Below are 12,815 nucleotides of genomic sequence, written 5' to 3' on the forward strand. Positions count from 1 at the left end.
GTGTCAGGATGCTGGGCTGGGTCCAGAGGGTGCTGCCTCAGCCCCCAGGGACACCAGTGAAGACCAAGAGAGAGGAGGAGGAGGGGACAGAACCGGAACCAGAGCCAGAGTTGGAGCCGGAGCCTGAAACAGCCCCTGAGGAGACTGAGCTAGAGGAAGAGTCCCTGGTAAGAACTGAATGGTGAGGAAGGGCACACTGGCCTCACTGCTCGGAGAATCCCCAGCTCAGGTCACCTGCCCCCAGCGACCTTCCACAACAGAGAAAATTGGAGCCAGAAGGAAACGTGGCGGTCACCTGGTTCTGTAAACAGCCAGATAGTAAATATTTCAGGCTTTGTAGGTCATGCCATCTCTGTTAATTATTCAACTCTGCCGCCATAGTGTGAAAACAGCCATAGACAATACGTAAATGAATGAGTGTAGCTGGTTGTGTTCCAATAAAACTTTATTTACAAAAACAAGCAATGAGCTGGATTTGGCCCACTGACCATTGTTTACCAACCTCTAGAGCTACTCAAAGTAGCCAATCCATGAACTGTTTGTTACCAGTCCAGGAGGCGATCAGAAGCTTGCCAGATGTAAATTTACTATATAAGTAAGCACACTGCTTTGTTCAGTTGTATTTGTTTTGCAGTAAGACTTTCTGCATGAGGGAAGCAGTGTGTTGCTATACAATCTGCTGCAAACTGCTTAATCACTGTGGACCAGTAACAGTTTGCAGACTGACACTGGTTCCTGGACCACATTTTGAGCAGCACTGCTCTAGAACTTTTAGTCAAGCACATCAAACTTGCCAGCTCTGTATCCCATTCATTCGGGAACCTGATGACAACCAGTTCAGAAACTCAGACAGATTTGATTTTGCTTCTAATTGATGCCAGGCCTGTGTGCAGTGCCAGGAGCACAGTGATGAATAAAGCATTGTCCCTGGGGGTCAGCAGATGAGAACCCAACCAGGTTATTCTTCTAGGAGACAGAGGTGATGAGAGAAGGTGGGGAGCTTCAACAGCATCCTCAGCTTACCCTTCTGGGAGGACCAAATAAGTGTATCAGACTGGAAACTCTGGGAGCTCAGAGGAGAGAGTCATTTTAATTTTGGAGATCGGAAGCTGGTGGAGGAGTGCTTCCTAGCCACAGTGTGCTGGGCCAAATCGTAACTGGAGGAGATGAAGAGGTGGGGCCTTCCTGGCAGAGGAAAGGCTATTACTGGGTAATGCAGGGTGTGTTTAGGAAACAGTGAGCTATCCAGGTATAGGGTTGCTGTGCATATGTGTTTGCATGTGCACACATGTGTATGTACATACGTGTGTGCCTTGTGTTCTTAGTGGTATGTTTGTGTATGCATGTGTCTTAGCAAACTGTGTGCCCACGAACACATGAATGCCGATTCACAGGTGTGTGTACACACATACATGTAAGCACATATATGTGCATGTGCACACGCATTCGTGTGCCTGTAGTTCCATGTGCATGTGGGGCATGCTAGTGTGTATAAGTGTGTGTTTCTGAGTCTGTGAATCTATTCATGTGTGTGTACATGTATGCTCGTTTGCGTATCTGTGCTTGTATGGATAGACATATTGGTATGTGCCTGCATGTTTGTATATATGCATATTTTGTGCACCTGTGCATGTATGCACATCTATGTGTGTATTTGTGTGTTAATACACATATGAAATAATGTGTTCATGAGTGCATGAACACATCATGTTCGTGTGTCAGTGCAGGTACATATGTGTATGTGTGTATATGCCTGTTTATGTGACTGAGCATGTATATGTACATGTGTGTATACACAGATATCTGTGTCTGTGTATATATGCAAATGTATTGTGTGCATATGCATGTTTGTATGTCTGTGTCTGTACACTTGCAGATATTTTGCACGTGTGTGCATCTGCATGCATGCACATGTGTATATGCACAAGTGGGCATGTGCCTATATGCACATGTGTGTGTGTTGGGGCATGCATGCACCTGCAAATGTATATGCACATGTGCTTTGTGTCTTGCATGTGCACATCTATGTGTGAGCAGATGGACTTATTTTTGTGTCAGCTCGTGTGTGTATGCATGTGCATACCCATGTGTCTGTGTGTCACTTTCTGTATACACATGTGCTTGTGTGTGTCTGTGTATGTGTGTGAAGTATATGAGAGTGAGTGTATTAGTGTATGTGTGCACACGTTAGTGTGTCTGTATGCATGTGCATGCTTGTCTGTACCTGCACACATGCGCACAAAGCAGCAGAGGTGCAGCTGCAGAGGCAGATGAGAGGCAGAGGGCAGAAGCTGAAGGCCTCCCAGCTACTAGGGGGGCAATGGAAGTTCTGGCGCAGAATGAGAGGGAGCGGCTGGCTGGGGGCTGGCCGAGGGCTGGGCTCTTCCCGCCTCCTCCTCCCCTCAGTTGCCCCAAGGCCTTGTAACTCTCTTCCTCTTTCTTTTCAGGCCACTTGAGTGGGGCAGCTTCCTGGGGGATGTGATAGGCCTGGGGGGCACCTTGGGGGGAGGGTGTGGTGAGGGCCCAGCCCTGGATGAGGGGCCCCTGGGGCTGGGAAGAAGGGAGTGTCCCAGGTGGAAGGTGAGACCACCAGGATTTACAGAGAACACCGTGAGAATAGAGCTGTTTGATCCTGTGGGGGGTCGGTTGTGAGGGGGGATCAGGGGCTGCTCCTGCCTTAGGCTAGTCTCTCTGAGGGTTTACATGGTCCTGTTTGAACCCTCCAGCCACCTGAGGAGGCCTGCGTGGGGAAGGAAGTGGCTGAGGCTGATCCGGGCCCTCAGGGTGAGTGCTGGAAGCCCAGGCTGGCAGGGTGGCTGGAGGCGGGGAAAGGGCTGTGTTCTCCACTGCTCGGAGCCTTCTTGCAGCAGCCCACGAGGTTGGCAGACCCATTTCACAGATGAAGAAACTGAGGCTCAGAGAAGCTAAGGGTGGGCTCCTGGGGACCTTTTAGCTGAGCTGAGCTGGAACCCTGGGCTTCTGACTCCCTCAGGGTTCTCCCCTCTCCTCTGCCTCTGACTTGACCTCCCCAGCAGGGTAGAAACAGGTCTCTCTGAGGCTCCAGTTCTAAAGTATGAGGGACTCCTTTCCAGAAACCCAGGAGGCTGCCCCTTCTCCACCCACATCCCTTCAGGCTCAGGTCGCTGTGGTTCCGGAAGCGAACAGGTACTGCACCACCCTCCCCTCTCCTCAGGGCCAGCCCCCAACCCAAGCTAGGGAGCCATTGAGAGGGTGGGGATGGGCACTGCTCTCAGGTCTACAGTCACTCCCAAGCAAAGGTGCAGAACATCTTAGGAACTGGCTGAGGGAGGCTCAGGCAGAGGTGGGGGTCTCCTGGGCCAAATGGACCATGTGACCAAGAGAAATGGGGCGGGGGGACCAGAGGTTTCTCAGTGCTTGGGTGAAACGCAGGTTTAGTGTGGCCAGAGCTTCTGATTTTCCCAATGAAGACAGAAATCCAGACTTTTCCATGAAATCTCCCAGATAGCTCAGACATTTTAGACCCTTGGTACTTATCCAAGTAAGCGTGTCTGCAGAGGGTGTGGAGGGTTGGCCTCAGACGGTGAGTCTGTGACCCTCATGTTTAGGCTGACTAGCCTCCATCACAAGGAAACACCTCACAGGAAACTCTCAACCCTTTCAGAGCACAAGACGTGTGCTGAGTGCAGGAGGGACCCCCTGGAGCCAGGCTAATGGGGCAGCAGGGTGATACGGTGATGCTTTTACTGAGTAGCTGATGGCGGTGGGCTTGGAATGGCACCAAGGGTTGGCATCCCCCATTTTCCAGAGAGGGACACGAGGTTTCAGGAGGGAGGTGATGTGTCTGAAGTGTCACAGTGGGGAGATAGAGGTTTGGGGTTCAAACCAAGTTCTTTAGGATGCTGTGCACTGCCATGCCGACCAGAGAGGGGCTGGGGACATTGAGGGCAGGCCGGTATCTCTGTCTCTCAGTATTCCCAGCAGCCGGGTGCTGACCTGGCTCAGAAAGGGTGTGGAGAAGGTCGTCCCGCAGCCTGTCCACAGTGGCAGGCCTGCCCAGAGCACGGCTGGTGGCTTGGAGGGTCCAGCTCAGGTACTACTGGGGCCGGGGGCTGAGGCAAACCGGGTGGGGAAGGGTGGGGAGGAAGGCTGATGGCCCTGGACTCTCTGCCCACGTCTGTCTGTCTGTCCCAGCAGGCAGGAGGACAGATCCTTGGGCACTGCAGCACTGGGGGCTCAGGTAAGGCCAGGAAGCAGGATGGCTTAGGGGTGGGCTCAGGGACTGTTACATTGGGCCCTGCTCCCTGGGGTGAGTCCACGGGGCCAGAGCTTCTCATCGGACTCGGCCCGGGTTCGAAGCTGGGTTTGAGGTGGGCTATAACCGGGGAGCTCCGGCCAGGCCTCTTGCTGCTGACCGGCTTCCTTTCTTCTGCAGATGGACACTGTGAGGCCCCCAGGGCCCAAGACACGGGGTGAGTCCCCATCCTCGAGCCCCATCTGTAGTGTGTGTGGTGGGCTCAGCATGCCCGGAGCCCAGGGTCCCCCACCACCTGTGTGTGACCTTGGACATGCCTCTCATCTCTTCTGAGCCTCACTTTTCTCATCCACAAAACCGGAACGATGGGTCCAGTGCTGCTCATGGTTTTTTGTGCTGATTACTGAGAGATCCCCGGGGAGGGGGCCACCTTCTGAGGATGGTGAGAAGGCATGGATGAGGTCCTCAGAGATGGGCCTCGAGTAGGTGGTTGCCGTGTGAAGCCCGGAAGCAGGGCCTGGGCTACCGTGGGGGACATTGGGGTCCCCAGGTTGGTCTCACGGTTGGCAACAGCTTCAGACTTCTCAGAGCTGACCGAGGTGGGTGGCAGGCTGGATGGGAACTGTGGCAAACGGGGGAGCCCATGTCTCTCTCCAGGGAGGGGCCCCACTGAACTCCACTTCCCTCTGCCCTGCAGGAGTGCTGACCCGGTGTGGCCAGATCCTCCAGTTTTTCAAGAGAAGCTAGAAATTTAGGCTTTTACATAGTCCTTAATTTTTAGATGTTGCCAACTAATTGAAAAGTTTTCAAAAACACTGTGAGCTCCCCCAATAAACCTGAAGCCTCCAGTTTGCTGTCTCTGCTGGAAATTCAGAGTCATGCCTTCATCTCCATTCACCCCACCCATTCATTCCTTCCCTCATTCATTCATTAGACTGTCGGGTCCTTGAGCACGGGGGCTTTTGTCTCAGTCACTGCTGAATGCCCTGGTGCCCAGCACAGTGCCTGCCATACTAAAGGGACTCAGCACAGAAGGGATGAATGAATATATGAATGAATGAATGAATGAATGAATATGTACAATCACACACTCCATTCATTCATCCATTGCTCCAGTTTGCTGTCTATTTCTTTTGTCCCCTGGAGGCTGCCCTGGTCATGGGTCCCCAGGGCCACTCCGCTGACTTGTGAGACCAGTAAAATGATTTAGGATGAAAGCACCCAAAGGACTTGCCAGCTTTTTGGGGGGCTGTATCTGGGGGATGGGTTCCCCTGGGAGCATGGAGCTTCCCTGAAGAGGACAGGGCTGCCTGGAGGTCAGATGGATCTGGGGACCCAACGTTTGTCCCAGGGCCAGCTACATAATTAGTGGGGCCCAGTGCAAAATGAAAATGTAGGACTCCTTTAAAAAAATTATTAAGAGTTTAAGACAGTGACGATAGAGCATTAAACCAAAAATGGGCCCTTTAAGTATGGGGCCCTGTGTGACCACACTGCTCACATACCCATGAAGCCAGACCTCTCAGTCCCAGTCACAGGGAGGCCCCCAGGCTCCATTCAGGTCCCCAGGCAGCCCCTGTTCTCATCTGTGCCCAAGAGGCCAAGGCTAGGCCTGTTGTTCCAGAACCTGGTCCAGCCCTGGGTCAGAATTTCAGGTTGGTGGAAGTCCCCCACCCCGGAGGCCCTTTAAGAGTATCCAGTCCAAGGTCCCCAGTGTGCAGAATGGGAGCTGAGGAAGGGCTGGTCGAGGCCTGGGACCCCAGCAGGTGGTCAGGACAGCGTGGCTGGGAACTCCTTGAGGCCGCTCGGCTGACCTCTGGCCCCTCTTCAGGCCCGGGCCCTGGCTGCTCAGGTGGCTTGAGCAGAATCTGGAGAATATGCTGCCTCAGCCTCCGAAAACCTCCGAGGTAAGTCGAGGAAAAGGGGGAGCAGGCAGCTGACCACCCAGGAAGTGCCTACCTACTCCAGCAGGCTGTCCTCACCCCTGGGACCCACAGCGTGACTGCAAGAGGGGCAGGGCATGCAGGGGAAGGGTGGGCGGGGCTGGCCGGGGCAGGAAATCCACCTGACCTTCTTTCCTGACGTCACTTCCTGTTTACGCCCCAGGGCTGGAGAGATGAGCCTGCAGATGCTGCCTTGGGTCCAGGTACAGGCAGGGGACCTGGGAAGGGGCTGCCTGGGATGGTCACAGACTGGGCTGGGGGTACAACTGGGGCCTGAAGGATGCTCGGGGAGGGGTTCAGGGCTTGCAGGGAGCAGGCTGTTGTGGGAGTCCTAAACCCCCCTCCCTGGCCCAGGCTGGGAAGCCAGTAGCCTGGGACAGCGTTGTGAGGTCCTGAACAAGTCCCTTCGCCTCCCTGCACCTCAGCTCTGTGTTTGTCTGATGATGAGGGGAGTTGGGGTGGTCCCAAGGGGCTCCCCACTCAGTCACGTTGGCACCTTGAATCTAGACTACGTGCCCTAGGGGTTGCACGGAGCCCCACCATGTCATCCTTAGTCTCCTGCCCTCCCTGCTGCATAGAGCCCCCAGGACCTCCCTTGGAGACGGAGCCCGTGCCGCAGGCCCAGGAGAGCCCCTCCCTGCCTGCTCCTGCCCCCGCGAAGCCTGAGGAGGAGCCGACTCCAGAGCCCCAGCCCGGCATCCAGGCCTCCTCCCTGCCGCCCCGCCAGGACTCTGCCAGGTGAGCCTCCCAAATGCCTCTCCTCCCACAAGCAGCAGACTCAGTGCGTGACCCCAGCCCAACATCCACCAAATGAGTCTTTTAAATTAGAAAAGTAACACATGCACCTGAGAGAAAATTCAAAGGGGTTTGCAGCGCCCCCTCCCCGGGCATTCGTATCAGCAGCTTCTCCTGCTTCCGTGCGTTTCCTACACGTAGACAAGCTCTGAGCACATTACTCCTTTAAACTCACGTACCCGGCAGCAGCAAACGCTAGATACTGTTCCTCATCTCACTTTTTTCACCTAAAGACGTAACTCAGAGGTGGTTTTATGCACAGAGGTCTGCTCCATTCTTTCAACGGCTGCATAGTATGTTATACGGACGTACCAGCTTTTATTTAAGCGTTCAGTGGACATTCAGGTTTGTTTCCACTTTTGCTGCAGTTAATAGCCTTGTACAGGCATCATTGCGTTCATGTGCAAGTAAATCGGAGGAAATGGAGTTGTTGGTCCAAGTGGTACATGCATTTAAAATCAGGATAGGGACTTCCCCGGTGGCGCAGTGGTTAAGAATCCGCCTGCCAATTCAGGGGACATGGGTTCAAGCCCTGGTCTGGGAAGATCCCACATGCTGCGGAGCAACTAAGCCCGCGTGCCACAACTACTGAGCCTGCGCTCTAGAGCCCTCAAGCCACAACTACTGAAGCTCTTGGCGCCTAGAGCCCGTGCTCCACAGCAAGAGAAGCCACCGCAATGAGAAGCCCACGCACCGCAACGAAGAGTAGCCCCCGCTTGCCACAACTAGGGAAAACCCGTGCGCAGCAACAAAGACCCAATGCACCCAAAAATAAATAAATTTATTAAAAAAATAAAAATGAAAAAAAAATCAGGATAGGTACTGATAGGTGCTCCCACCCTGGCAGTGTGTGAGGGGCCTGAAATGCACCTTGGGGTGGCAGGGAGGGTAGGGGGGACTGAGGTACCTGCTGGGGTCAGAACAGTAGCCAGAGGCTTTCCTGGGGAGGCCAGGGATGGGGCAGTGGTTTTCAGGGCCAGGGGCTTGGGTTCCAGTCCACCTTCGGGCGGGCTTGCTACCTGCCTTGGGAGAGATCTGACTCTCTCTCTCCCCCTTGCAGGTTGATGGCATGGCTCCTGCACAGGCTGGAGATGGCCCTGCCACAGCCAGTGATCCGTGGGAAGGCTGGGGAGCAGGTTGGTGCTGGGCTAGGGGGAGTGGGGGCCTTGAGTGGTGGTTGGAGGCGTCTTGGGAGCTCAGGCAAGGGTGGAATGGTCCCTGGGCAGGAGGGGAGGGCACAGAAGGAAGAAGGGAGCCTGCAGCTGGAGCTCAGCCCACCCAGCCCGCCTGTCTGCATGGCTCACTCGTTCCACACACACTCTCTGGTCACTGTGGCCACAGGGCTGAGAAGTGCTGGCCCAGCCCCTCCTGCCAGGTGGTCACAGTCAGTAGGGGAGGTGCTTCCCGGGGGGGTGGGCAGAGAGGATGTGGGGTGCAGAGGAGGAGCCTCCCAGGAGCATCAAGGAAGACTTCCTAGTGGAAGTGGCCTGCAAGCTGAGAACTGAAGGGGGAGGAGGAAGAGGAAGAGGGTGGGTGAAAGTGAAGGGGGTGGTGTAGGAAGGGCCCTGCAGGCAGAGGATCCGTATGTGCAAAGGCCCAGAGACAGGAGAGGCCCGGAATGTTCCGGGAAGAAGCGGGGCTCTCAGGAAGCCAGTGGGCCCCGTGTGCATTTCTGACGACCTAGGGCTCCCACGTGGGTGGGTGGGGGGAGCAGGGCCTCCCCCACCTCTCCCTCTCCCAGAACCTCCCACCTGGCCCTTCTCTCTTGGGGACAATTGGCCATGTTCATAGAAGCACCTGGAACTAGGGGGCAGGAGGCTGGATCGCAGTCCCCCTGCAGTAGGAGGTGGACAGGAAGCTTCAGAGTCCCTTCCCCGTGGGCTGAGCCTTCAGGCTCCACGTTCATGGCCTCTGTGGGTGGCAGAGGAAGCTCAGCTTTGGAGCTCCCCAACAGGAAGAAAGCGGGGTGTCCAGGGGCAGGAGCGATCAGTGGATGAAGATGTGCTCACTGAGGGGGGGATCCCTGAGGATGGGGCTGCGGGGGGATGGTGTGGTGCTGGCGGGGAGAGGCCTTCGTGCAGATGGAACTTTGAGACAACACTCCAGGGAAGGATGGGAGAGGTTTTTCATACATGGAGAACCAGAGAGAGGGCGTTCCAGGCAGGGGCCCAGCCTGGGCAAAGGAGCTGAGGTGGGACAAGGCAGGTGGTGACCCTGGTGGGGGAGTGACTGGAGGAGCGGGCGACCTCTGAGGCGGGAGGGAGGAAGCGGGACGGGATCCTCTGCAGTGTCCCGGGAGCCGTGAGGAAACCCCCTTGCTCCCGCGTGTGCCGGGAGGGCTGATGGAAGCAGGGAGGCCGGTGAGGAGTCCACAGCAGTTTTTTTCTCCTTTTCTCCCCATACAGGAGCCTGACTCCCCTGTGACATGTGACGTACAAAGCAGTAAGTGACACGTCAGTGGGTCCTTGTGTGTGTCTCCATGGGGGTTGCTTGGTCTGAGCGTGCATGGGTTGTGGGGCAGGCAGAGCCTCCGGACCTGGAGCTGGGAGGGCCCCATGTTCTGTAGGCCCTACCTCAGGTCAGCCTGGCCAGGTCGCCAGAGCCCGGCCCAGAGCCAGATGGTGGCTGGAGGCCCCTCCTGGGAGCCGGGGGTGGGTGGATGCACACATAGGCAGGAACCTGGCTTGCCTTCCAGCTTCTATCCAGAAAAAATAATTCTGAGGTCAAGTTGGATGGGCCCCCCTTTCCTGCTGGGAGCCCCTGGTGAGAACTCCCCACAGCCCCCTGGGCCAGTGGGTTTGGCTAAGCAGAGTCCCTGATTGTGGGGTGAAAGGAGGGAGATGAGCTTTCTCTGGGGGAACTGGACCCCTTGAGCTGGGAGGGCATCCCCTCCCTTGTGGGGTGTGTGTGCTGCCTTTTATCCCAGCTCTGCACCAGGACTGGGGCCCAGACTGAGGCCAGGAGGGGAGGGCTAGGGCCCCAAATCCTGCATTTCATGGCCTCTGGAAAGGCATGTGGTATATGGGGCATTCATTCATTCATCCATTCACAAATGCTCATGGAGGGCTGCTATGTGCCAGGCCAGTGATGAGTGCTGGAGGTGAGCAGGGCAGAGTTAACGCCTGGGAGCAGTGGCACTATTCCACCCTGAACACAGGCCCTTGGACCGTGGGCCTCGGGCGTCCCAGGGCTGCCAGCCCCAGGCCCGCTGGGCCAATGGTGGCCTTTATGAGCACTCTGACATGGGCGGCCACCACAGGCTGGCCAGCTATGGAGCTCGGGTGTGGGTGTCATGGGGTTTGTATAATCGTGACAGCGTCGTGAAGGGGAGGCTCAGAGCAGGGCTCGCTCAGTCTCGAGCTCGTGGCCACCCTGGAGGGCACAGCGTGGGCCGCCTATGGCTGTTGGGGAAGGCAGAGGGGCAGAGACGTGTCCAAGGTCACAAGGCAAGTTGTCATGGAGCAGTGACTAGAGTCCCCTGGGCTAAGCAGCTGCTCAGCCAGGCCAAGGTTAGAGGAGTGGAAAACCTTCCCTGGAACAGAGAGCCACCCATGCGCCCCCTCCTACCAGGGGCCGCTGAGAGCTCTAAGGATGGAGCCCCCAGCCCTCTTACCCTTTTTCCTGCTCTGGAAGGAGGCAGGTCTCAGCCAGCTGTAGCAGGGCCTCCCTGCGTGCCTGGAGCGTCCGGGTCATGGTGGGGCCTGGGGCAGCCATGGGGTGGACTCAGCCCCGGGGTGTGTCAGTTTCCTGGGGGTGCCGTAACAAAGGACCACGCAGGGTGCCTTCAAATAGCAGAAATGTATTCTCTCGCGGTTCAGGAGGCCAGGAGCCCCAAATCGAAGTGTTGGCAGGGTTGTTTCTTTCTGGGGCTCTGCGTGGGAAACCGTGCCAGGCCTCTCTTCTGGCTTTGGTGGCTGCTGGCCATCCTTGGTGCCCTGTGGCATCTAGCTGCCCTCCAATCTCTGCCTTTTCCTCTGTGTCTGCCAAATCTCCCTCTCCTGTCTTCTGTAAGGACACCAGTCATTGGATTAGGGCCCAACCTAAATCCAACATGATCTCATCTTGAGATCTTTAACTAGTGACATCTGCAAAGACCCTATTTCCAAATAAGGTCACACAGGTAACAGAGGATAGGACTTGGATATACGTTTTTGGGGGGACACTATTCAACCCACCACAGGGTGACCCTGAGGGGTGAGGGATGAGTATCCCGCCCCCACTCCGTCCCCCAGTCTCCCCATCCTTTCGCTCATTCATTCCCTCCGCCTGTCCACCCCGCCACCCACCCTTCTCTCTTCTCCTTTGTTTCAGCGGTGGCGGCAGCTGGAGGCCTCTGAAACAAAAGGGAGGGGAGCCTGGGAGAGCGCAGATGGACAAATGGACAGACGGATGGAAGGAAAAAGGGTTCCCTGAAGAGAAGACCTGCAGGGCAGGGGGATGAGGTGGCCATTGACCCCCCTACCCTCCTTGAACCCCCTGCTTCCCACCCCCAATCCCAGGCAGGGTGAGGGGGATCCAGTCCCAGAACTGCCTCTCGGAGACCAAGGTTGGCCCCTTTCCACCAGAGCAAGGGGAAGGCCAACCAAGGGCAGCCTGTGGGATTTAGGCTAGACAGCAGGAGGACTTCCCACCAGAGGCTGCGGGAAAGCCCGCGGGCACTGTCTTTGAGAAGATGCTGGCACAGCCCTCAGCACGGTGCCTGGCACACTCAGCGCCCCCCCCGGGACACAGTTTTTCCCCGAAGAGGATCTCCTTAGGCTTGGCTATGTTCTCCCCCTCAAAGAGTTGGGGACTACCAGTGGACAGCAGCACGTGCTTTAATTGACATTAAAAAGCATACGGTAGCACATCAAACCTGTGATCGCATGATATTATTGCTTCAGATAAGGCTAAAGTGAGTACCTAGGTTTGAGAAGTGGGTGGATTAATATGGCCCGTGGTAGTGGGGTTGCTGGAAGGAGTTAGCCAGGGGTCCTGAGCCAGTTGCCCTGGGTCCCAGCTGCCTCCACAGATGTCTTCATTTGGGGCAAGGCGTGCTTTTAAAAATTAGAATTAGTTGTCAACATTTAAAAATCAGGTGGCTTTGCATAGAAAAATCTGGCTTCTCTTGAAAACTGGGAAGATTGAGCTGTAATGGTCCCACACTGTGCTTGTGAGGACAGTCTGAGTGGCAGCTGCCACCTGAGGGCTGGTGGCACCCTCCGCTTTACCCATATGCACCATCTCCCTGGCTACATAGGCCTTGGAGTTTGAGACTCCTGAGGTCTCAAACTGGCAGCGAGGGGAGGGCAAGCTGATAGACGTAATAAAATGAACATATGCCTGGAGGTGAGAGTGTACAGGGAGAGAGGTGGGCACTTCAGCTAATCTGGAGCCCAGAGTCCTTGAGGCAGAAGATAAAACTAGAAGAGCTGGGGCCTGATGTTAGGGGACGAGGCTGTAGGCAATGGGGAGCCAGTGAAGGTGGTTGAGCAGGGCAGTGACTTCACAAAGATTGCTCTGAGGCTAAGCAAGCATTGGAGGCAGAGAAAGCAATGGACACAAGGGTTCTTGAACTTCAGGCCCCATCTGGGAGGAGCTACGAAGGATGTCCCATGCCCAGACCTTTCCGTTTGAAGAGTGTGGGGCCTGATAATCTGCATTTTCAAGAAGCACCCACCTCCCCAGATGATTCTGGTGATGGGGTGGTGGCCAGGACCGTGCTTTGAGAAATACCAGTTAGTGAGAGGTTAGTGTTTCGGGGGCCAGATGGGAGAAGATGTGGGTCTGGACCGGGGAGAGGCAGAGGGAGTTGGTATCATGACCCAGGCCTGCCAGGGAGGATGGGGGTTTCTAGTCAAGGC

At 55.9% G+C, this 12,815-nt stretch overlaps 1 protein-coding gene across 1 annotated transcript in view; it reads left to right on the forward strand.

Moving 5' to 3' along the window:
- Positions 1-12,815, forward strand: part of CNGB1 (cyclic nucleotide gated channel subunit beta 1) — a 57,605-nt gene continuing 44,790 nt past the window's right edge. The window contains exons 1-11 of the mRNA XM_081216870.1: positions 1-167; positions 2,727-2,784; positions 3,093-3,165; positions 3,952-4,072; positions 4,174-4,219; positions 4,415-4,451; positions 6,066-6,141; positions 6,341-6,380; positions 6,756-6,915; positions 8,033-8,108; positions 9,378-9,414. Of these exons, the coding sequence (XP_081072996.1) occupies positions 9-167; positions 2,727-2,784; positions 3,093-3,165; positions 3,952-4,072; positions 4,174-4,219; positions 4,415-4,451; positions 6,066-6,141; positions 6,341-6,380; positions 6,756-6,915; positions 8,033-8,108; positions 9,378-9,414 (883 nt within the window). The 5' untranslated portion in view covers positions 1-8. The remainder of the gene's footprint in view (positions 168-2,726; positions 2,785-3,092; positions 3,166-3,951; positions 4,073-4,173; positions 4,220-4,414; positions 4,452-6,065; positions 6,142-6,340; positions 6,381-6,755; positions 6,916-8,032; positions 8,109-9,377; positions 9,415-12,815) is intronic.

This window comes from Mesoplodon bidens, assembly GCF_964165515.1.
Source record: "Mesoplodon bidens genome assembly, chromosome: 18".
In the NCBI taxonomy this organism is placed as follows: domain Eukaryota; kingdom Metazoa; phylum Chordata; class Mammalia; order Artiodactyla; family Ziphiidae; genus Mesoplodon; species Mesoplodon bidens.